We start from the raw sequence: 24,862 nt of genomic DNA, 5'->3' as shown, positions 1-24,862 counted from the left end.
CCCCTGTTGTTTTTTTCTCCTCTCATCCCTTTGTAAATACATATCTCCCTTTGTTATATCCACTGTACTTTTCCTGTGGGTGTGTGTGTTCACTCTGGGGGGTTTGGAACAGGTGCCCCTGGGGTGGAAGGAATTTTTCCTGCTGCATTCCTGCGTGCCGTGCACCGTCTCTTGGCCAGAGCTGCCTGCAGAGCAGACTCCATCGTGGCCACGAGGGCGCTAAAGTTACACTTGACTGAAAATGAGGTGGGAAATCTTCCCGAAACAGAGTCTCATGAAATTTCCAGTGCTGCTTGGATTCAGCTGGGCTAGAAATGCTGCAGAAATAGTCTAATGTGAACTATTTTGGCATTTTTATGTTCCGTCCTAGCCAATACTAGGAAGCGTGGATATACACAGCATTTTTTTTAATTACTGTACTTACTTGGATTCAGCTCAAGGGATTAACGAAGGGACACGCTTATTACTTTATCAGAACCTGTTAACCAATCCCAAATCAACACCAGTCCCCGTTCGCAAGTCAGCCAGCAGACCAAATATCAAAAAAATATAGACCACAGCCCCTGTCCCTAAAGCTGAAAGTGACACTGAAGCAGTACATACAGCTTTGACTTCTCTAATGGACTGAGAATTTTCTTTTCTTAAAAGTTAATACTGTCCCACTCAGCAAAGGGCTGCCTGACCTTTGCTCTATTTGTTTAATGAAAAGAGGAATTCAGTCTAGACCTGTGCTGAACATCCGCTTTTTAAGAGAGATGTCTTGGAACTCTTTTGAACTAGTCACTTAAGTTCTGATTTACAAAAGGTTGAAAATTGTGCACAGATACTTTTGTACATTCCTGACATGTGTGCATACAACTACTAGTTTCTTGCACAAAAATCCTGATTTACACAGTACAGGTTGTATGTACACTCAACTTTCTCTCTGAAGGAGCTTTGAGCCTGGTTCTCTCTTGCCATCACTATGCTGCTTTACTAGTATGAGCTGCTGCAAATGTTTCCTAACACTGAAAAAAAAAAATCTGCCATGAAGTGAGCTGTAGCTCATGAAAGCTTATGCTCAAATAAATTGGTTAGTCTCTAAGGTGCCACAAGTACTCCTTTTCTTTTTGCGAATACAGACTAACATGGCTGCTACTCTGAAACCTGCTCCAGCTTAGTGTCCTTGTATGACTGAAGAATTGTAGGACCTGTTTTAGATTATGTCATCATATATATACACACCCCAGCACAGGGCAGGGGTTTAGATGCTATCCCTATGCTTTAAGAAGAAAACTACTTCCACCAAACAGCCATTAATTTGCCATGCATGAAAGCCAGTGTCTCAAAAGCCTAGGCAGACCAGAGCTGGATGCTGCAGGGAGCAATAAGAGACTATCTATAAAAAGAAGGATGGTTTCCTCATTTTTCGTTGTTAGAGTTTTTGCCTCTGCCCTGTGAAAAAGGAACCAAGGAAAGGGACACTTGTCCAATTTTAGCCTTTCTTAAAAGGTTTCACAACAACACATTCCTTTAAACTCTTCAAGGGTTGGCATTACATTGTTTGTTGTGTTGACATGAATCTAGGCAAGTATCTGACATCTCCAGCTGACTTGTCCCAAGAGTGCCAGGAGCTAGGATATTAAAAGGAATGGAGGAGTTTCTGAAACTGGCTCTTCATCATGTCATCAGGAGAGTCAGAGGTAGCTAGAACATCAAACAAACATTTCATGGAGAGTGTGACTGTGTCTCCCATTGTATTATGAGGAACGTGATATCAGCAAAAGAGAATTATGAAAGAATGATTGTCTTTGTGTGTATTGTCTTTGTTTCATCTGCCATGTGTGAGGTCAGTAGTGAAGTTTCACAGCAAACTAGTATGCTTGAGTGGTATGGACATGGAGTTGTAGCTGGATTCTTGTGCAGCAAAAACAGCAACAAAGTAAAATAACTGACTTCTTTTGTGTCTTCTGATCACAAAGGGGAAGTCATCAGTGCAGAAATGGCCTACTGCTGCAAACCTTACTCACGTGAGTAGCTCTGCTAGCAGCAATAGGACAGCTTCCCTGAGAAAGAGCTACAGGATCGGGCCCTATGCTCACACTCTCCTTTCCATGGGTGTCCAGTGTCTGAAAACAGCAGCACTGGTGTGGTGCTGCAGCAGGTGGCATGGACCACAGAGAGCCCATGGCTCTCAGTGTCCCCTTGCAGGGCATGGAGCTGTGCTTTGCAGCTCAGAAATAGCCAGAGGGAAGCACGGGAAAAGACAAGTATTGCATAGAAATAGAGGCCTGTGAATTCAGGTATCGCAGGAATCCAAACACACACAGATGTTTGCATTTGCTTTTTTCATTTATTTGTCAGGAAACCATTTAGGGGGCCAAAATACAATGAGATCTGCTCTTTTCATGTGATAGCCATCTCCAGGCACTAAAACAAGAAGAGACCACATCAGCCATTTTCTTTCAAGCCCATGAAAATCTTCCTGAGGCACTGGAAAAAAGCACATGGAAAACAAATGCAAATAGTACCCCTAGAACCCAGACACAGCCCTCCAAAAATCAAAACAGAAATATTTGCTCCAACGTACACCCACGACAAACGCCTCTGCTGGTGTAAATCTGCATAACTCCACCGAAGTCCATGGAGCTATGTGACTGACACCAGTTGAGGATCTGACCTACTGAGTCTTTGGCTATATCTACCTTTGGAGCTCGGGGTGCGATTCACAGCTTGCGTAGACATACGAGTTCTCATGGAGCTAACACTAAAAACAGTAGTGTAGCGGTGGTAGCAAGGGCAGCAGCAGCATGGGCTAGCTGCCCCAAGGACAAACTCACCTAGAGCCCGTGGGTATGTACTTGGGATGGCTAATCTGGGCTGCTGCTCGCCACTGCCCATCCCATACTATTTTTTAGGGCTTGTCTACATGACTGGTTAGTATGCAGCAAGGTGGGGTGGCAATGTACGGTGCACTAGTGTGCTGCCATTAAAAGTTCCATAGTGCACAGTACATCAAAGCACACTATAGAACTTATAGTGTGCAGTTGCAGAGTCCACACAGTCAGTCAGTGTGCAGCAGGCTAGTTTACTGTGCATTCACACCCTGGCTTGCAGCCCACGAACTAGTCCTTTATTTTAAAATCACCATCACGTATTGTAGATAAAGAAGTAAACTGGCCTAATATTTTTAGTTTATTTATATGTATGGGTTCTTCTATTCATAATACATAGCTTAGGCGTCTCTTTGAGTAGATAGAAGAGCATCAACAGAACATAGAAAGGAGCTCTCACTTCAGTATGTGGCCTAAATTCCTCTAATCTAAGAGCATTGCAAAAACATAGCCCAATAGCATGAGAAAATTAAAAAAGGGAAGTAGGATTAATTTCAGTAAAACACTTTTGGGATCTCAATTTCATGATTCAGCCTGTCTGTTGAAAATACAAGTAAACACTTGCAATATGCTTAATACAGGCCAATTTTGGATCTAGTGCAGCCCTGCAAAAATTCTACTTGTCCACTTGTGCAGGGTGAATAATTTTTTGATAAGAACAAAAAAACATCATCTATCATCACAACAAAGGGTAGTTGCGTAGATATTGTGTCTAGTCTGGTAAATTTTCGTGATGGTTTTGAGTCTGATTTAATGAGCGAAAGATGAGTGGTATGAAGACAGCCCAACACCACTAAGATAACATTTTGCATAGAGTCTGAATGTTACTGCTATTTCTTACAGAAGTAAATAGTTAAGGTTTGCTATTTCAGACTGATTGCTACAGAATCTTCCATTAAACAGTTGGAAGTTTGTGTCTGGATGATAAAGATGCTGTATTATAGTCTGCTGTGCTACACATTAAAAAAAGAAGACAGTGCTCCTTTCATGAACACAATGTAACAAAAATGTCTTGAAGTCTCGGATTCCTAAGCAGATGTTGGCAAAGCCCCCAATGTCTTCATTTTTACAGTCAGGTGGTAACGACAGAGTAAAGCACCACTGTCACGCCAACTTGCTTCTATGACAAAGGACATAACTCTCCCCCTCCCTACCCCTGCAAGCATACACCTGCCTCAGCCATGTGATAAAAGCACATAGCAGAGCATAGCATAGAATCTTCTGGTATCTTCTTAGGCAAACCTGCTAAATGGCCCTTCTCACATCTTCCAGGGACATCCCTTTGTTCCTCTCCTGGGAGGCCTACCTTAGGAGAGTGAAGTCTCCTTAATTTCCTCTTTGGGATGGGTGAACTGAATAAATTCCTAAACAGCAGCAGGCTGTATTCAGCATTCTCTTTGGAAAGGCCTTTCCACCTGAAGGTAACACTCACAACATTGTTACTCCACCCTTTTATTACCCAAACCCCCAAGGACAACCCCCCAGTTTTCTGAAACAAATCAGCCTTTAGAAACCTTCAAAACAAAGTTAATGATATTAAAAACAAAAAACCACCCCCTAAACCAACACCCCCCAGCCAATCCCTACTCCAAGCAGGGAGAAATTCCAGACTTACTAGGGACTTCACTATTGATTTTACATGGAAGGCACTCAGATATCATGGTGATAGGTGGCAGTACAGAACCCTAAAATAGATTATCAGTTGATATATAGCCATTAAAGTTTCTGGTGATAGTCATCCATCCTCTCGTTCTGCTATGATCAGGCAGGCCAACCTAGCATTCCTAGCTGGACATTCTTCCTTTCCTCAAGCCTCCAAGAGGATGGGGAGAGGAAAGTCCCACCTTTCCACCTCACAGCTCCCTTCCCCAGGCAATGGCCTTAGCTTTTTAGAGTGGACCTGAAAAACAATACCCCTGTTGCGTAATGTACCCACAAGTCCACATGACTGCACCATGATCCACAGAGCCATCCTGAGGACTTTGGGGCGGGTCAGTGAAATGATTCCTTGGAGTTTGCGCCAAAGGTAATGGACTCATTTTATATCCAGTGTGCTTGCTGGGAGGAGAGGGCAAGTGCGAGGAAGTGACATCACGTTTCTTGCTGCAGGAGAAATGGAACACGGCTACTTGTGCTGGGTGGTGCTGCCAGATTTTAAAGTGTTGCAAAGGACAATTGTTCCAATAAACCGGTGTTGTGTGGGCTGCTAAACTCTCTCCCCCCCGTCCGTCTGTATGGGTTGTTGTGTTCATTCTTGTGATATTTCTGTCACACTTTACAATCATTAGGGATAATACCCTATGTGGGAGGTGAGTGGTGGTTATTAGCCTCATTTTTTGATGAGGAAACAAAGACAGAAGGGTTAAGTGACTTGACTAACGTCACAGAGGTTAGTTTCAGAGCTTGGATTAGAAAGCATTAGTCCTTGTTAATCAGTCCAGTGTCTAGTCCACACTGCTTTGCACATCACTGGGCTACCCTCCTTGTAGCTACGGGTCCTGTAAGGGAACACTAGGGGCAGCCAGCCTCAGGGACAATAAGAATTGTGTTATTGCTTTTGAGTTACTAACCAGGAAGGAAGGATGGATGGATGCTAAACTCAGAAGACCTGCTAAGCCTATGAGGTTCCCTCCCATGTCAATATAAAAATTGTCCAAGCCTTCTAGGGTTGGCAGGCAAGCCACTCAGTCTACATGGAAACCCCTGTTTAATTGGCTACCTTTCCCTATTCCCCCTACTTCCTGGGCCAAAGGAGCCAGTCAGTATGTTGACGAGCAGCTTGTGCCCCCAAAAAGAAGGATTCTGGATGGACTCCTCCTGAAGGTCGAAACAACAGACTGGACTTCTCCACAGAGTGCTTCCGCCGACGTGCACTGGCTGAAATTGTGGAAAAGTAGCATCACTTGCCCCATAACCTCAGCCATGCAGAACACAATGCCATCCACAGCCTCAGAAACAACTCTGACATCATAATCAAAAAGGCTGACAAAGGAGGTGCTGTCGTCATGAATAGGTCGGAATATGAACAAGAGGCTGCTAGGCAGCTCTCCAACACCACTTTCTACAAGCCATTACCCTCTGATGCCACTGAGGGTTACCAAAAGAAACTACACCATCTGCTCAAGAAACTCCCTGAAAAAGCAGAAGAACAAATCCGCACAGACACACCCCTGGAACCGCGACCTGGGGTATTCTATCTGCTACCCAAGATCCATAAACCTGGAAATCCTGGATGCCCCATCATCTCAGGCAGTGGCACCCTGACAGCAGGATTGTCTGGCTATGTAGACTCCCTCCTCAGGCCCTACACTACCAACACTCCCAGCTATCTTCGAGACACCACTGACTTCCTGAGGAAACTACAATCCATCGGTGATCTTCCTGAAAACACTATCCTGGCCACTATGGATGAAGAAGCCCTCTGCACCAACATTCCACACAAAGATGGACTACAAGCTGTCAGGAACAGTATCCCCAATAACGTCACAGCAAACCTGGTGGCTGAACTTTGTGACTTTGCCCCAAATGTGGAATAGTTATGGGGGAGGACAATGTATACCTTCAAATCAGCGGCACTGCTATGGGTACCTGCATGGCCCCACAGTATGCCAACATTTTTATGGCTGACTTAGAACAACGCTTCCTCAGCTCTCTAATGCCCCTACTCCACTTGCGCTACAGTGATGACATCTTCATCATCTGGACCCATGGAAAAGAAGCCCTTGAGGAATTCCACCATGATTTCAAGAATTTCCATCCCACCATTAACCTCAGCCTCTCCACACAAGAGATCCACTTCCTGGACACTACGGTGCTAATAAACGATGGTCACATAACCACCACCCTATACCGGAAACCTACTGACCGCTATTCCTACCTACATGCCTCCAGCTTTCATCCAGACCACACCACACGATCTATTGTCTACAGCCAAGCTCTACGATACAACCGCATTTGCTCCAACCCCTCAGACAGAGACAAACCCCTACAAGATCTCTATCAAGCATTCTTACAACTACAGTACCCACCTGCTGACATGAAGAAACAGATTGACAGAGCCCGAAGAGTACCCAGAAGTCACCTACTACAGGACAGGCCCAACAAAGAAAACAGAACACCACTAGCCATCACCTTCAGCCTCCAACTAAAATCTCTCCAACGCATCATCAAGGATCTACAACCTATCCTGAAGGACGACCCATCACTCTCACAGATCTTGGGACACAGGCCAGTCCTTGCTTACAGACAGCCCCTCAACCTGAAGCAAATACTCACCAGCAACCACACACCACATAATAGAACCACTAACCCAGGAACCTATCCTTGCAAAAAGCCCATTGCCAACTGTGTCCACATATCTATTCAAGGGACACCATCATAGGGGCCTAATCACATCAGCCACACTATCAGAGGCTCGTTCACCTGCACATCTACCAATGTGATAGATGCCATCATGTGCCAGCAATGCCCCTCTGCCATGTACATTGGCCAAACTGGACAGTCTCTATGTAAAAGAATAAATGGACACAAATCAGACGTCAAGAATTATAACATTCAAAAACCAGTCGGAGAACACTTCAATGTCTTTGGTCACTCGATTACAGACCTAAAAGTGGCAATTCTTCAACAAAAAAACTTCAAAAACAGACTCCAAGGAGAGACTGCTGAATTGGAATTAATTTGCAAACTGGATACAATTAACTTAGGCCTTGAATAAAGACTGGGACTGGATGGGCCATTACACAAAGTAAAACTATTCCCCCCCCCCCCCCCCCGGTTCCTCAGACGTTCTTGTCAACTGCTGGAAATGGCCCACCTTGATTATCACTACAAAAGGTCATCCTCCCCCCCACCCCTCCGCTGGTAATAGCTCACCTTAAGTGGTCACTCTCCTTACAGTGTGTATGGTAACACCCATTGTTTCATGTTCTCTAATGTATATAAATCTCCCCACTGTATTTTCCACTGAATGCATCCAATGAAGTGAGCTGTAGCTCACGAAAACTTGTGCTCAAATAAACGTGTTAGTCTCTAAAGATGCCACAAGTACTCCTTTTCTTTTTGCGGATACAGACTAACATGGCTGCTACTCTGAAACATGAAAACATAGGGTCTCCAGCACTAAAGCTGAGCTGGATGGGAAATAGAAATTCCATGCCAGCTGAGCTCTGCAGCTCCTACTGCTGACCCCACCCCCATAATGCCGTGAAGCTGAAGGGTGAGAGGATGAAGAACCTGGGTGGTGGGGCCCTTTACACTCCAGCAGCTGCTCTTTTTGTGGGAGGAGTGGGAGAGCAAGGAGCAGAGGCCAGCAGGAGAGGCAGAACTGTGACTTGGCACAGGACAAAGGCAAGAGAGGCAGAATTAACAAAAGGGTAGGGGAATCAAATGTGTGTGGGGCACTTGTTTTATCTCTGGGGTGGTGGCAGAATCAAGTAGGGAGGGGGTGTTGGTTGTATGTGTGAGGGTAGAATCCAATGTCTGTGTGTGGGGTGGGGCAGAATTAAATGTGTTGGGTGTTTTTAATAAGTGCAGAATCGATTAGTGTTGGAAGGCATTGTTACCCTGGCTGTGCTTGGAGTGGGCAGTGGAACAAATTGGGCTGTGCTGGGGTGGGCTTGTTGTGGAGTTTACAGTTAAGTAGACAGATTCCAATTTTATGCACATTTACACAAATGAAAGTTCTATTTGTTGTTGGACAATGTTAGAAGGTGTGACTGTGTGCTCTGAGAGAATTAGTGCCCAAACTCACCCCCTACTTGGGGTTTGTTGGTAACTGAAAGCAACAACAGAACATGAATCTGAGCCTCAGCTTTCTCCATGAGTTTGGCTGCCCCTTGATATTCCCTGTAGTAGGACAGTGTTAGGAGAAAAGGTGCTAATGTCATGTACATTAGGGGCCATTAAAATATAAGCACCCAGGGTGAAACTCTCCAGAAAAAGAATTAAAGATGCCACGCATTAACCACACCCAGAGAGTCATTAAGGGCTATTTGTGAGAGTCTGTCAGGGCCATTACACCCTTCTATGCTTCATTTGTGTTATAAAGCAGCTGCACACAAGGAGGATTAACAGCCAGGACAATGACGAAGAGAGACAAAGACCACGCAGTCTGGAATGTCTTGGACAAGGAGCTTTCCAGGTATAAAGTGCAGGGGCTGAGAGGGGGAGAAAGGGAGCATAATGTTGTTAAACAGTTGGATCTGTCTACATGGGGAAATTTATCGGCACAACGATATTGGTATATGTTAGCTTCCAGAGTGACAAATTCAATTGGAAAAAAGCACTCCAATTCTGGAATAGGAGTGCCCACAGGGGGAGTTACACTGGTATACACAGAGTGATATAATTATACTAGGGATGGCCAACCTGTGGCTCCAGAGTCACATGTGGCTCTTCAGAAGTTAATATGCGGCTCCTTCTATAGGCACCGACTCCAGGGCTGGAGCTACAGGTGCCAACTTTCCAATGTGCCGGTGGGGGGGTGCTCACTGCTCAACCCCTGGCTCTGCCACAGGCTCTGCCCCCACTCCACCTCTTCCTGCCCCCTCCCCTGAGCCTGCCATGCCCTCGCTCCTTCTTCTCCCCCAAGAGCCTCCTGCACGCCATGAAACAGCTGATCGGTAGGTGCGGGGAGGGAGGAGGAAGTGCTGATCAGCGGGGCTGCAGGTGAACGGGAGGCGTTGGGAGCAGGGGGGTGGGAGATGATGGGGGGCTGCTGACCTATTACTGTGGCTCTTTGGCAATGAACATCAGTAAATTCTGGGTCCTTCTCAGGCTCAGGTTGGCCACCCCTGAATTATAGTAATATATTTATGCCAGTAAATTTCCTTGTGTAGACAAGCCAAGCCCTGAGTTTTACGTGAGGCCCTGGAGAGCGAGAGGGCCAAGGCATCTACTTCTTGGGATAGCACTGTGTGACGTTACCTGCGGCTTCTCCAAAACGGAGCTTAGTGCTATTTGTTACCACCACATTCCTGGAAACAGGACTTGTGTACATTTTGTAAATATGACTGTCTCATTGGATTTCTGCCAAAAAAGGGATACTGGTCTTCGAGTCGGACTGGTCAGAAACTTTCCATCAGAACTGTTTTTCGCTGGAAAAGTGAGTTTTTGAAGAAACAAAATTTATGAAAAAAGTGTCTGCTTTCTGCAGAAAAATTTCAACGTACCCGCAAAACCCCAAGCTTTCAATCTGGAAATGGTGAAACACTTTGTTTAGACACGTTCGATCAAAACAAAACATTGATATTCCTGAATCAAAATGTTTTGGCCCAACTTGACATTTAACCACATCTTGCTGAGCCAGTAAGCTGTCTCATGCCCCCGCATTTTGGTCTGTGGACTGAGCTCTCTAGCTCGATTACATCTGCCACAAGATTCCCTGGGGGGCAGTGAGAGGGGAGACCACGGTTGATTATGGGAGATCTAGTCCAACCAGAGAGCCCACCCCTTAGGGGAGAATAGAGCACAAGGCACCCGAATTGCAACTCCCACGAGGTGCTATGGCTATGTTTAAGATTGAACTTCTCAAACAAACGTTTTCGTTTGACAAGCCAAAATATTTCAGTTCAGGTTAAACCAACCTAAAATAACATCTTATTTCTGTTTTCCCTTATAGAAACTTTGATTTTCTTTTTGGCCAAAAGTTTTTGATGAAAAGTCAAAATTTTCCACAGAAATGTCCCACCCTAATCTAACTTTTCTGACAAGGTTAATCAGCAAGACCTTGAAATCTGCTTCCTCACAGAAAAGGGGTGACAAAAGGCTCATAAGTGTGAGAGATGGGTCTTTCACAGGCACTGGACTACTAGCCCATGAACACACACTAACAAGAAATAAGAATGACCACAAAACCATTTCAGAATTAAATTCAAACTGACTTCTTTGTGCTTTCCCTCAAATAACTTGTTCACATAAACACATCATACCCACTTATTCATTCACTCACACACTAACATAAGAAAAACAAATAGCCTGAGTAGTTGATAGGGTATTTCTCCTACAGGTTGGGAACCAAAAAAAAAAAGTTATTGCCATTTTTATTTTTAAATGGCCAGAAAAGGTGCTCGTCTGTAGGGCCTACGTAGGTGATGTTTTAAACAGTGTTTTTTGTACTTAGTTAAAGCTGGTTTTTGACAGCATAAAAACGTCTAGTCTCAAAGAGGAACTCCAGTTTTTTAGCTACATCTTGAGACTCTGTAAACCTTTCCCTTTTCCTATGCTAGTGGTCTCATTCACATTTAGAAAGTTGTTTAATTCCTGCCTTTTAGAAATCAATGCCTATTAAATTGCCTCAACTAATAAAAGGTTAAATATACCATGCCCTGAAGTTGTTAAGGAACTACAGAAGGAACAACATTAGAAAACAATGACGTGGTTAATCATTGCACAACCCGGAAAACTAAAGTTCATGGAGCGTGAGAGAGAGAGAGAGAGCAAGCAAGCGCACGCGCATTCAGTTCACCAGCCTATTACTTTTCTGTATCATCTAAAACACCCCAGAATCAATGAGCTTGTTTCTGCAAGGAAGATTTCACAGAAATGAGCCAAAGATAATCTTCAATTTCTGCCTCCTGCTGAGTCATAAAGTAAGAAGAATTTAATTGGCTCCTTGAAATTTGCAAATGTGGAGGTTTCTACATAGACATGTCGATTGGCTTATACAACACCTTCCCCGAACCAATCACATTCTTTGTTTCATTTGCCTGCTTTTATTCCATTGCCGACTCCAAGCTCACAGCCACATCTCTGTGTCTGCACGTTGCTGTTTTTTTTCTCTCTCTCTCTCTCTCTCTCAGTGCAGCAGCAGCAGCTGAAGTCTATGTTCATTGCTAACCTGATCAACCCAGGATGTGGCTTCTCTGTGACATCACACCCAGATGTTTTTCCATGCCACGCCCCCATGGGGCTCTGAAACACTCAGAGGAGCAATAACGGGGAAAGCTTATTCTACTGTCACAATGCAATGGACGGGTTAGAGAAACTGCATTTTTGTCATTTCATTGCACTCTAGAAGATCAGCGTTAATTCCCACTTAAAGCAACAAGCTGCCAGAGTTAGGATTTGCTCTTTTTTATTTCACTGGACTTTAAATGCCTTTTCTCTTTAGTGACAAGCTGGGTGCAATCTTCACAAACAGAGTGCATTTAAGATAGCTGCTCAGTCAGCCCTCGCTTCTACAAAGGGATCCGAAGAAATAGGAGGGGAAAAGTCTGCTTTTATTTTATTTTTTTTTAAAAAGGGAAAACGTGCAATTTTTTTTTAAACACACCTATGAAAAATGGCAACAGCAGCATACGTGGATCATTTTGCAGCCGAGTGCCTTGTTTCTATGTCCAATCGTGCTATTATCCACAGTCCCCAAGGGGACGCAGATCCCCGACCTGATGCAGCAGTACCTCCTCCTCTATCAAATGGAGAAAATAAGCGGGAAGTAAGAGAGACTGGGAAAGACAATGGATCGTCCCTGTTTGTGGTGGCCAGGATTTTAGCAGATCTCAATCAGCACGTCCCAAACTCTGCCACCGTTCGGATGGAAAAAACAGAGAGCATCGATCACAGGGAAAAACTAAGTCCTTCTTTTCATCCTCAGTTTGGGGAGGAAAGTGTCTCCCCAACCAGCAAGCGTGGCGAAGGAAAAGCAGCCACACCTACTAGCCTGGCTGCAGTAAGCGAGCCAAGCCCCAAACAAAGGAGCAGACGGGGAAGGAACCGGGCTGACCCTGAGTCACCCCAGAAAAAGCACAAATGCCACTACGTGGGGTGCGAAAAAGTTTATGGCAAATCTTCCCATCTCAAAGCTCATCTAAGGACCCATACAGGTTAGTTACTGGCTGGCCAAAGATTTATTCATTACAATTTGTCATAAATGAATAAATAAATAGACCTCCCTTCCCCCATCTTGCATTTGGCCAACATTATGATTTCATCTTTCAGAACTCAAGCCCACAATAAAAGTTTGGGGAATAATAATTCTAGTAGTCATCCATTTGAAGCTAACTTTATTATTTGTATTGCTTTAGTCGTACTTATGAAGTGTTAGAGGTGTAAGTAGATGGATCCACAGAGCTGTAATTCTCAGCTGCTAGCCCCCTCTCACGTAATTCCTCTTATCCCACCCACTGCTTCTTATGCCTGCATCCCCTCTTACCTACAGCTCCCTACCCTCCGCTTCTGGCAGTACCCTGAATTCAGCAGCCCATCACCTCCTATTCAAGCTTCAACACCCACAAATTTAAAATTAAACATTTTAGTGACACCTGAGTCAGTGTGTTTCTTTCTATGCAGTAGGCACTTGAGTGGCCCAGAAGAGAATGGGGAGAGGTTGAGAGAGACACCCAGGGAGGTATTTCCTGTGTTTCCCGCTCACCCATACATGTGTAAAAGCAATCTCCAAGGGGCTGTGGTAGCAGCTGGCCACATCCTCAGGTACAAACATCCATCTGAATGCAAACCACCAGCTGAGTTTGACCAGTGTTTGAGACTTTCTTAATTTGCTTTCTGTGAACTTTCATACAAGCACTTCTTTTGGCTTGCAAGAATGTACAGAGAAAAAGTAAAAGTCTTGTGAGTACTCACATGAAAGCGGACATACAGAATTGTGTGCTGGAAGTGTTAACATGGCCACCTTGAAACTTAGCCACGCCCCACTCCTGGAGAGAAAAAGGTTAGGCCAGCCATTAGGGAGCACCACGTTAGGTGGCCAATGCTCGCTCGCAACCTCAGTCGTAGCGAGCACCTTGAGAACAACGCATAGACTAGAGCATGCTTGAATGGCCACTCTCTGAATAACTTCAAACAACGAACACATTTGTAACAATTCAAGTCTGGCCACAGATAAATAACATAAGGAAAAATAAAAATTAATACTTGGAACAAATTACCAGCCATAATTAGTGCTAGCTTTGATGTAGATGACACGATGTAGATGACGCCCCTCCCCTTTCCCCTCTAGTGTTGCACATGGGATGAGAGCCCTTCTGGTTTTAGGGTTTGAGTTCGGTGTGGGGAAGCGGCGAGAGTAATATGGAATTTTAAGTTGTGTGTGGGCAGTGACATATCCCCTGTGCCACATGGCCAGAGGCAGGCCGAATCCTTGGTACCGTAACTTGCCTTGCACTGTGTCTTGTCCAGCTTTTGTTTCCTCTGACTGATGCAAAGGGTTTTGCTGCTTGATTTTTGAGGAAAGTCTGTTAACATTGCCCCCTTATGCTTCATCTTTGCTTTCCTTTTAAATGCAAGATAAAGTTGCAAGGTTCCTGAGCTCTCAAACTAACTAGAAACCCAGAGAGGGAGAAGGGGAACGCCTCTCTCTTATGAGGAGAACAAGGGATAGCCATGGCTGCCCTCTGGGGAGAAGGGGGTGGAGCACGTCATTCAGGGGCGGGCTGGTGAGCTGGAGTCATTCGGGGACGCTGGCTTTGCTCCAGCTCTCTCTCTTTTTTTCAAATCTCCCTTTCCTGTAAGTTTACCAGCATTGTAGGTTTTAATTTGTTGTTGTTGTAGCTAGTGGTACTGAGAGCGCAAGCGCAAGAGTGCATGCGTGTGAGAGAGTAAGAGGAAAAAGGGGAAGGGACTGGTTTTGCCCTGGGAGTGGCAGGACCCTAGGGGACTAGAGCTTCTTTGTTCAAAGCTTCCCACACAGACAGACACTGGCGACGCAAAAAAACAGTCCTGCCAAGTTTCCCTCATTGGCAACAAGACTGTCTCTGTTTGGATTCAGTTTCAGACAGGTATAAATGTCTCTTGCTCTTGTTATGAAGCATTTTACAACGTGTTTCAATGAGACATTGAAAATCTTTATTCCCTTCCCTCTCCACCCTCCCCTGCAAATATCATACAAATTGTGAAAAGCCTGAGAATAGCTCACACCAGGCCAGGAGTTCAGCACATAAAACTGGTAGCCATGGCTAGGGGAAGGGTGAACATTCCTTTTCACAATAGGTGTGGTGGGATCTAATGATTGGAACAGGGACCTTAGGAGGTCTGAATTCTCCTTTCTGGCTCTAACATGGTCTTAAAGCAACCATGGCCAAGTCATACGTGTGCCTCCATTTATCCATCTGTAGAATGGGGGTGGTAGTGCTTACCCACCTCACCAGGATCGGGTGAGGTTTCGTTAATTAAAGTTTGTAATATATTTTGAGAACCTCCGATGGAAGGTGCTAGAAACAGTTCTCTCAATAGTCACCCCACAATGTGATTACAAAGAATCGTGACCACAGCATGTACAAAGTTCTTGTAAGGAATAGAACTGCTCGCACATTTTGTAGCACTGAAATAACTTGTATTCACGTGCAAGCTGAAGGTTAAGAACAGCACTTCAGGCTAGAAGTGGGATATCTGTGATTGCGATGAGACATACATGTATAGCACAGCTTGTGACTTGCTTGAGACACGTACTTAGCAGTCTGCTACTGTATTCCTAAATTAAGGTTTTTACACTACATTTGACTCAGCCAGGAAAGAAGGGGCTAGATGGCTGAGGATCAGCTCAGATGCTGTTGGTCCAAATCCAGGCCAGATTGGTAGAGCCTGAAAGCTGGTACTATCTAATGGGTGTTTAAAGCCTTACAGGAGAGCCCTTTGTGGGCTCTGTCCAGTCTCTAGTGGACTGGTGTTCAAAGCAAAAAAAAACAAAACAAAATTAAAAAAAACTCCACCCAGTTGGCACTAGTTAGCAATTGTAGTCTAGGTGGAGGGAACAAGGATTGAATGACCAAGGAGACCAACATGGCCTTCTTTCTTTAGGCCTTGATTGCAGTAGAGAATTGTATCAAAAATAATTCTCCACTAGTGCTTCTACCAGTCCAGCTGTACAGGTGAGCCTGCCAGTGTGAGCCCAGTATTGAAAAAGCTCCTTGGGCTTCTCACTTTTTACCACCATGTCAATTAACCACTACCATGCCTGTGAATGCCATATGATTTATAAACCTGCAAGCTCTAGAGCTAGATAGAAAAGGTTTTCTATCCTCCCTCCCACAAATACACGCCTTCTTTTCATGCCCCCCACCCCACCTCTAGCCTGGAGTTCAATATAATCACAGGCCACGGAGTTCTTAAAGTCCTAATGTGTACCAGCAAGCTAGATGCACTGTAAGTGTGTAGATTTGAAGTCCAAACTCAATCCTACAGGGACTCCTGTGGGCCTCATAAGCTGTGTAATGAATGATCCACACAGATCTCATGCGATGCTCAAGTTTCTATGTCCAAAGTTATATTGATCCTTTTGACCTAAAGGTCCCATGCAGTCCTGTTTTTTTAAACAGTTACCTCTAAAACTATGGAAATTCCTAAACAAAAACTTTAACGAAACATAGAGAAGAGTATACTTGGCAGGGTTATCTTCCCATTCTCCTCTGAAGAAGGACCAACTCCAGCTCTTGTGCTTTGGGGAAGGGAGTGCAATTTGAAAAACCTCTGTGGTTTGAATCCCCATCATGATTCATGATTCAGGAGTGCATAAAGGGAGCCAGTCTGGATCCTTCATTGCTGTCTGGACTCTCACTCTCCCCCATTACTTCCTCTCAGGCAGTACTGCTTTTATTTTTCCATTGCACCTGCATCCTTCTATTGCTGCAAGAAGGGGAGAAGGTGCAGAAGAGGAGTTAATTTAATTAGACAGGCAATTCCCTTCTGCATCACTACCCAATTCCTTACTGCTTTTGCTCTCCTCTGCAGCGTAAGTGGAGAGCAGCATTTAGTAAAAGATGTACATGTTTGCCTAACATGTTGATATGGGAGGAGATGTGGCTGCCCATATTAATATAATAAAGCTAAGCTCAAAGATTGTGGTCAGCCTCAGTCATTTTATAGTAGAAAGCCACACAATTTAAGCATAAAGAGTAACCAGTATAATACAGATGAAAAATAGACACTGTAGGCTAAATGCCCATTTTCCCAGTTACTGGGAAGCACAAAACATGGGGTCAGATCTTTGGACCTCAGCAGCTGCTCTGCACTGTTTCAAGCAGTACAAGGCAATCCTATAGTTTTCTTAACTTGCCTCTTGAGGACTGTCTGTGCTCAGGACAATCTGTGGATGGGATACAGTCACCTCGGCAAATCATACACCACTCTTTCCATGCACCAGAGTAAGGGCACGTCCACAAGGAAGTGGGTGTGGCCAGAGAGTCCCTGAGCCAAGTTGAGCTCTGGCTGCTGGAATGGCCTCCTGAGGCTGTGGGCAGCTAGGTGTAAGTTAGAGCAGCCTTGGGGCTCAGTTTCTTCTCAGTCCCAGGCTCAGGGAAGTGTAAAGGGAGCTTAAAAGCCAGCTTTTCCTCCCCTCCCCCAGTCCTGCACTGAGCACAGCTCGGCTGGAGAAGAGACTTTAGCTCACATAGTATAACACAGCCTTTTTCTATCCAATTAGGTGCCCTTATTCTTTATAGGCTAAACATCTGTTGAATTTACATAGGAAGAAAAAGTTATTTTACTTTCAGTTACATTCACTAATATCATGAAAATTTAGCAGTGTGCAAAATCTGTTCACTTGCTCTTTGCCACATGGTTAACTATAATGAAAAAAAGGATGCTATTTCACTCAACCTTGTCCTCAAAATCATTGCTCATTCTGGGTGAGCAGAGTTTTGCAATGTTTCTTTGTAGGGCTGTCAAGTGATTAATTGCACTGTTAAATAATAGAATACCATGTATATAAATATTTTTGGATGTTTCTACATTTTAAAATATATTGATTTCAATTACAACATAGAACACAAAGTGTACAGTGCTCACTTTTTTGATTTACAAATATTTGTGCTATAGCAAACAAAAGAAATAGTTTTATTTTTGAACATAATTCTACATTTGTAAGTTCAACTTTCATGATAGAGAGACTGTATTACAGTACTTGTATGAGGTGAATTGAAAAATACTAGGTAAAACTTTAGCTCCTACAAGTCCACTCAGTACAACTACTTGTTCAGCCAATCACTAAGACAAACAAAAAGAAAAGGAGTACTTGTGGCACCTTAGAGAGCATATGCATCCGATGAAGTGAGCTGTAGCTCACGAAAGCTTATGCTCAAATAAATTGGTTAGTCTCTAAGGTGCCACAAGTACTCCTTTTCTTTTTGCGAATACAGACTAACACGGCTGTTACTCTGAAATAAGACAAACAAGTTTGTTTACATTGGCAGGAGATAATGCTGCCTGTTTCTCGTTTACAATGTCACCTGAAAGTGAGAACAGATGTTCCCATGGCACTGTTGTAGCCGGCGTCATAAGATATTTACGTGCCAGATATGTTAAAGATTCCTATGTCCCTTCACGCTTCAACCACCATTCCAAAGGACATGCGTCCATGCTAATGAGGGTTTCTGCTTGATAATGATCCAAAGCAGTGTAGACTGACACATGTTCAATTTCATCATTTGAGTCAGATGCCATCAGCAGAGGGTTGATTTTCTTTTTTGGTGGTTCGGGTTCTGTAGTTTCCACATCAGAGTGTTACTCTTTTAAGACTTCTGAAAGCATGCTCCACACTTTGTCCCTCTCAGATTTTGGATGGCATTTCAGATTCTTAAACCTTGGGTCAAGTGCTGTAGCTATCTTTAGAAATCTCACGTTGGTACCTTCTTTGTGTTTTGTCAAATCTGCAGTGAAAGTGTTCTTAAAATGAACAACATGTGCTGGGTCATCATCGAAGACTGCTTTAACATGAAATATATAGCAGTATGTGGGTAAAACAGAGCAGGAGACATACTATTCTCCCCCAAGGAGTTCAGTCACAAATTTAATTAACACATTTTTTTTTTTAAAAAATAAGCATCATCAGCCTGGAAGCTTGTCCTCTGGAATGGTGGCCAAAGCATGAAGGGGCATACGAATGTTTAGCATATCTGGCACGTAAATACCTTGCAATGTCGGCTACAAAAGTGCAATGGGAATGCCTGTTCTCACTTTCAGGTGACATTGTAAACAAGAAGCCGGCAGCATTATCTCCCGTAAATGTAAACAAACTGGTTTGTCTTAGTGATTGGCTGAACAAGAAGTAGTACTGACTGGACTTGTAGGCGCTGAAGTTTTACACTGTTTTGTTTTTGAGTGCAGTTACGTAACCAAAAAAATAAATAAATTACATTTGTAAATTGCAGTTGCACAATAAAGAGATTGCATTGCAGTTTTATATGAGGTGAATTGAAAAATCCTATTTATTTTGGTTATCATTTTTACAGTGCAAATATTTAATAAAAATTATAAACTGAGCACTCTACATTTTGTATTCTGTTGTAATTGAGATCAATATATTTTGAAAATGTAGAAAAACATCCAAAATGTTCAATAAATTTCAGTTGGTATTGTATTGTTTAACAGTGTAATTAATCAGATTTTTAATAGATTAATTTTTTGAGTTAATCACGTGAGTTAACTGCGATTAATCAACAGCCCTACTTCTTCATAAAAGGGGCTAGGAGCATCTATGCACTTTAATTAGGACAATGTTGTCTATAATTTGAAAGTCATCTTCTAAAAAACAAGTTGTCAGACTGGTTACTGTGGAGCTTAATGAGCACATACATAGCAGAAGGGTTAGACTGGGAAATTTGAATGAAAGGCTACTGGGGTCCCGTAGAGGTTGAAAAGCAGAGCATTTACATAGAGCATAGATTCTGAGGCTCAGCAGGATGATTTTTTTGGTTGGTTTCAGGTGAGTTTGCTTTATATCCTCATAAATTGGTTTTGTTTTGCATATATCAGTGCAGACCAGTATTGGAGAAATCCTGGCTCCATTGACCCCCATGTGAGTATGAACAAACTGCTTCACAAGATTAAAGAGAAGTGTGAGCATACGTAAATGAAGAAAGGCAGATCAAACTTTGTAGAGCCCGACAGACACCAGAAACTAGTGTTGCTACATCTCTAAAAACCATGGACTTTGTTCAGCCCAGGTTTCCTCTAGTCTCTGCCACTAGAAACCCAGGCAATGACTCCTGAAGGGGGAAAAAAGTCCATTGCGGGGGGAACTACAATGGCCGAAAGTTTTTCCTAACTCTCCCTTTACCTGTGAGCAGAGTGGTGGTGGGAGGAAAAGGAGGAGGAAAGGACCAGTTCTTAGTCAAAAGAGGGTGAGCTGAATGAGGTGCAGCAAGTGCTGGGTGCAGGGGACACACTATTGTCCTCTGAGCTGCTTTTGGGCTCCTCTGGACTCCCCAGCAGAAGATGCAATGTCATGTCCCTCAGACTCTGAGGACAAAGAAGTTAATGCCACTGCCTGCTCTTTGTCTGGGCTGACTCCCCTTTAAGGCACAGGAAGGAATAAGTTGCAGTTTGGGTGAATCTGGGTGTGTGCGCATGCCAAGTACAGATCACCCTCCACACACCTGTATTTGTATTCCTCCTTCCCACAGATTAAAGGCAAAACCTACTTCCTGCCATAGACCCCAGGATAAACAAGTGAGAGCAACATTTGTTGTGGTTACAGTAGGAATCAATCACTTTTCTATGGAAAAGCGTTTTGAATGACCTGCAGAGGATTTTGATGCCATGATGTAAGCATTTCTCTCTCTCTGTAAGGCTCCGGGAAATATTTGCGTGCGACATGGTTCCTGGATAAACAAAAACTTTGCCAAATCAGAGTTCATTATGAAACAAGTGCATGGAGTTCATTTTTTTTTCCCAAGGCATTTTTAAACTTTTAAAGCACAAGAGTTGCACTGTGTTATTGTCTGGCTGAACATGATTATGGCATGTCCAAGAGCAGAAACCTGGAACTTGTTTATATAGGACATGTGGTTTCTAGTTCTGTTTTATAGCTTAAGCATGTTCCAACTCCCACCGTCCAAATAATCTTGGATCAGCTGTTTGGAAGTCAGATATTGCTGACAAAGCTGAAAACTAGGCCACAGTCCAAATTAACAACCCTTAAAGGGTACTTTTTATAGTATTTCACTTTCTAGATTTTTTTTCCTTACCCAGTTGGCTTTTGTTAGCTAGATTCACATGGGCCGTGTAAGATAATTATCTTACTGTATATTGTTAGACAATATGGGTTATTTAAGTGCAGCCACTGAAGTCAGACACACACATCCTGTATTTTTCAGGTTGTGCAGACTCAGCTGTTTTCATAGAGCCTCTACTCAGGATAACGGTAAAGTTTAAAAAAGTTCAGCTTGCCATCTTGCAGCTACCATTGGAAAAATGACCTCATGAGTTTGGCTGTGCATCCCCCCCCCCCCCCCCAATATAAAAACACTTGTTAACCAGGAACATTGGCTAAGTCAAATAATATTGAAGTGAGCAGATCCTTAAATGACCTCTTGTCCAATGCAATGATTTTCTGTCATCGGTTAATGTTTCTGTGACACTCTCAGAAACTATAATTTTTTTTGACTGTGATTACTATTCAGAGCTGTAACAGATAGATCAATAAGCTGCCTTAGCTTTATCATAGGCAATACTTCTACCAAGTTACACCACAAAACTCGCAAGGCAACATTCAGTCATGAATTATGCCAGCTTCTGCAAGTGGTTCCCTTGAAATGAAAGATCTGCACAAAGGAGAGAAGCATTGCTGTAACCTCCCAGGCTGCCATGGGCCTGTAGGCAGCCAGAGTCTGAGGTGGGAGGGGTGTACTGATTAGGCACATAGCTGGACAGCCTACACCAGCTCCAACTTTGAAGATGCTTTCTACTGAGGAAAGGTAGTGGTGCAAACGCTAGTTGCCCCGTTCCAGGGTTGAATCTAGATGATGTGCAGCAGCTGACTGGGGTGAATTGAGCCTCCCTAGCTAAACATCTGTCAGTGTTTGCATTAGAGGGATTTAGAATAGAGTCAGTTGACTAGGATTGGAACTTGGCCTGCAAGCTATTAGTCCCTATTCAAATGTTTCTTGCAACAGTTCATTTGGAGTATCAAGCTCTTTATTACTTTGAGGGCTCAAAAGTTTATTTGGTACTTTTTGTGCATATGCAGAGCCACTCTATAAATTAGGGCTTGAAGCTACCAGTTTACACTTGTAAAAAGAACGCAGTACAAACACCTATGTACTGTGTTGTTTTGCATGGATTATAAGGCATTGCTGTAATAAATAAATATGGAGATACTACTAAACTTACATGGATGTATTCATTCAGTACATAATCATGGGATTTTTTTTTAAAATGCATACATATGTAACTTTAACACTAGCAGATAAGCTACCAGTGTGCAGGTAAGACAAGACAGCGTGGGTAGTATTTGAACAGGTTTTCCTTGGCTTTTTTGTTTTGTTCTGGTCATTGATGCACTTTCCCAGGCCAACAACATTATTACCTATTGCAAGGAATTGCACACAGCTTTCTTCTGAACACACTTCTAATGGAGGCCTGAGAGACAGTTTAGTCAATGGAAATTTCCACTCAGTTGATATACATCTACATGAACAGCGCCAAAGTTCGCACTTTGCATATACACCCTGGATTTTGTTATACAATAAAATTAGCAAAGTGCGGGTTTTAAACGCTTATAAACCAGCCAGAACAAAAAATTATTGTCACTAGTTCACATGACAGCACATCTACTAACCAGAATGGCTATCCCTGCCAAGGTTCATTTTCCTATCTACTCTTGAAGTTTTCAGTAACAAAAGTATGAAGATCCTTTTCCCCCCATCAGAAAAAACTGCCGCCAGACTCCACACTTTCATCATTCACAGCAACACCACAAAAGCTTCCGCTCATTCTCAGTCTGACAACCAACATTGCAAATTTCAGCCCAAAAGGAAAAATTCAAACAAAGTTTTAAGCAACTGAAAATAGGATTGGTTGGCAATCAGAACTATCGCAGTCTCTAAATGAGATATCTAGAGTAATGATAAAAGCCAAGGGATAGATAACTAATAACTAAGAAAATGTAGTGAGTTGATTAAAATAATGGACTCAGTTTCACTTTTACACACCAAGGTATGATTATCTCTGGCTAATCATGCCCCTGCCTTCAATGAAGTTCTGTCCGTTACTATGTCTGATAAGGAAACATGCAGCTTTATTTTTAAAAACACAGAATTGTGTGTTTCATTTGGAGAGAAACCACTTCCCCTCCTCACCACCTGTGTGTTTAACAAGCATGGCATCAACAACATGTACCAAAAAAACCCACGCCCTTTTGTACAGCTTGTTTGAACATTTATAGTGCTCTTCCCCCCACCACACCCCCATTTTATGCTGAACACGGGGTGCTGTGGGTGGGTTGAGCTTATTGATGCTTGATAGTTTAAGTCAGTGTTTCTCAAAGTGTGGGACATGCCCCATGTGGGGAGAGGGCACTGAGGGGGAGGGATAGCTCAGTGGTTTGAGCATTAGCCTGCTAAACCCAGGGTTGTGAGTTCAATCCTTGAGGGGGCCATTTAGGGGATCTGGGGCAAAAAAATAAATTGGGAATTGTGCCTGCTTTGAGCAGGGGGTTGGACTAGATGATCTCCTGAGGTCCCTTCCAACTCTGATATTCTATGATTCTATGAAAGGATTAGCTGGAAGTGGCGTGGACAAAGTTCTTAGTAGTTCCGCAGAGCAGATGTTATGGCTGGAAAAAAAAAAACCAAATAAACTTCAGAATGTGAACGCAGTGTGACTGATGAAGCATCTGCCTGAACTTGCCAAGAACCTGAAACAGTAGCTTTAAGGTGTGATCCTAATCCATTTATTACAGTGGGTGCTCTCAGAGATCAGTGGCGATACTTTAAACAAAAAAATTGCTAACTATTCTATTTCACTGCTCATCAAAGTACACAAGCAAAGAAGAAGTATATACCCAGTGAGGTGTTTGGGAAGAAATGTCTGAAGATGTATATATTAAGGTGGGAAAAGCTTTAACTACACATCAAGGAGCGATGGTGTGTGAGAGAATGCAAATGGTCTCACTTTCCTGGGGGGAAGCTCAGATTTCAAAAATTTGGGAAACTGATTTAAATTGATCCCTGAAGAGTCATGCAGAATGTAACAGCTTTTCAAAGTAACTTCTAATCCCTTATGTTATAAGTCATGATCAGATAAAGTGGTGTTTTAAGTAGTATAACCTCAACTTCTACCTCCAAATACATGTCTTATAGCTACAATCCATCCTCTGTTTCATGGCCTGGATGGTCTCTAGCTCTAAAGTTCCATTCCTAACAGTCCTCATTGTTTCTCCAAACTTTGTAGATGTTCAGACACCTGCTTTTCCATCTCTAGGATAGATCAGAGTTCTGTAACTCTCAAATGCAGAGACACAGAAGCTACCAGAGTTTAAATCTAAACCAATCAGGTTTGAAACAATATTTTATTACTAGAAAATGCCAGGCAAGCAAGCACCAGGACAGTTTCTTATACTTCCTCTTACAGCCAGCCATGGAAGGCCTATAGAAATACAGATTTCCCCTAACAGGATCTGTAGCTAGACAGTATTGGAACTCAACATTCGTTAACTCCAATAAGGATTATATTTCACACATTTGCTAATATCTCTTTTGCACAAGCTTCCAGGGAGCACAGTAGGTCAGAAGTTAATCAGTTTCTAATTTAGTGCAATAATTAACCTCTCCCTGCCCCTCCTTACCAACCTGCTCTACTTTTTTCCTTTTCTTCCTACTGGGAATGAATTTTGTAAAATAGTAGTGACTGTTGCATGCTGAAATATGGAACATGGGGCCAATTCTGCTCCCAATTATACCAATGTAAATGCAGAGTAATTCTTTTAGCTTCAGGGGAATTATTTTGGATTTATGCCTGCGTAAGTGTAGAATTTATAATCAGTATCTGTGTTGTTTTTATTCTGTTTCCCCATCTTTAACAGGGATAGCATCATTTCCGGTCATTGTATTACCAGTTCTAGTGGGATGGGGTTTACGCGCACGCGTAGGAGGTGGCCATGGCATTCTTGGAACCCAAGAATGATACATGAGGACTATTTGCACTACATTTCGCCTAGGGACTGCCACAGTGTTTACCAGCCTTTGGATCAGGGGAACACACTTCAGGTTCAGGTCAGGGGCTTTTCTTTGTTTTAAAACCCCTTTTGCTGATCTTTG

The 24,862-nt window shown here is 43.2% G+C and overlaps 1 protein-coding gene across 2 annotated transcripts in view; it reads left to right on the top strand.

Annotated features, from left to right (window-relative positions):
- The first annotated feature begins 11,621 nt into the window (after window positions 1-11,621).
- KLF13 (KLF transcription factor 13) overlaps window positions 11,622-24,862 on the top strand; it is a 39,583-nt gene continuing 26,342 nt past the window's right edge. The window contains exons 1-3 of one of the 2 annotated variants that reach the window (XM_073303657.1): window positions 11,622-12,697; window positions 19,578-19,620; window positions 20,228-20,958. In XM_073303657.1, the coding sequence (XP_073159758.1) occupies window positions 12,157-12,697; window positions 19,578-19,620; window positions 20,228-20,342 (699 nt within the window). In that variant the 5' untranslated portion in view covers window positions 11,622-12,156 and the 3' untranslated portion in view covers window positions 20,343-20,958. Of the gene's footprint in view, window positions 12,698-19,577; window positions 19,621-20,227; window positions 20,959-24,862 lie in introns of those variants that run through there. The other variant, XM_073303656.1, reaches the window with a different exon arrangement.

This window comes from Lepidochelys kempii, chromosome 10 (assembly GCF_965140265.1).
Source record: "Lepidochelys kempii isolate rLepKem1 chromosome 10, rLepKem1.hap2, whole genome shotgun sequence".
In the NCBI taxonomy this organism is placed as follows: domain Eukaryota; kingdom Metazoa; phylum Chordata; order Testudines; family Cheloniidae; genus Lepidochelys; species Lepidochelys kempii.
This window is presented reverse-complemented; position numbering and strand designations above follow the sequence as displayed.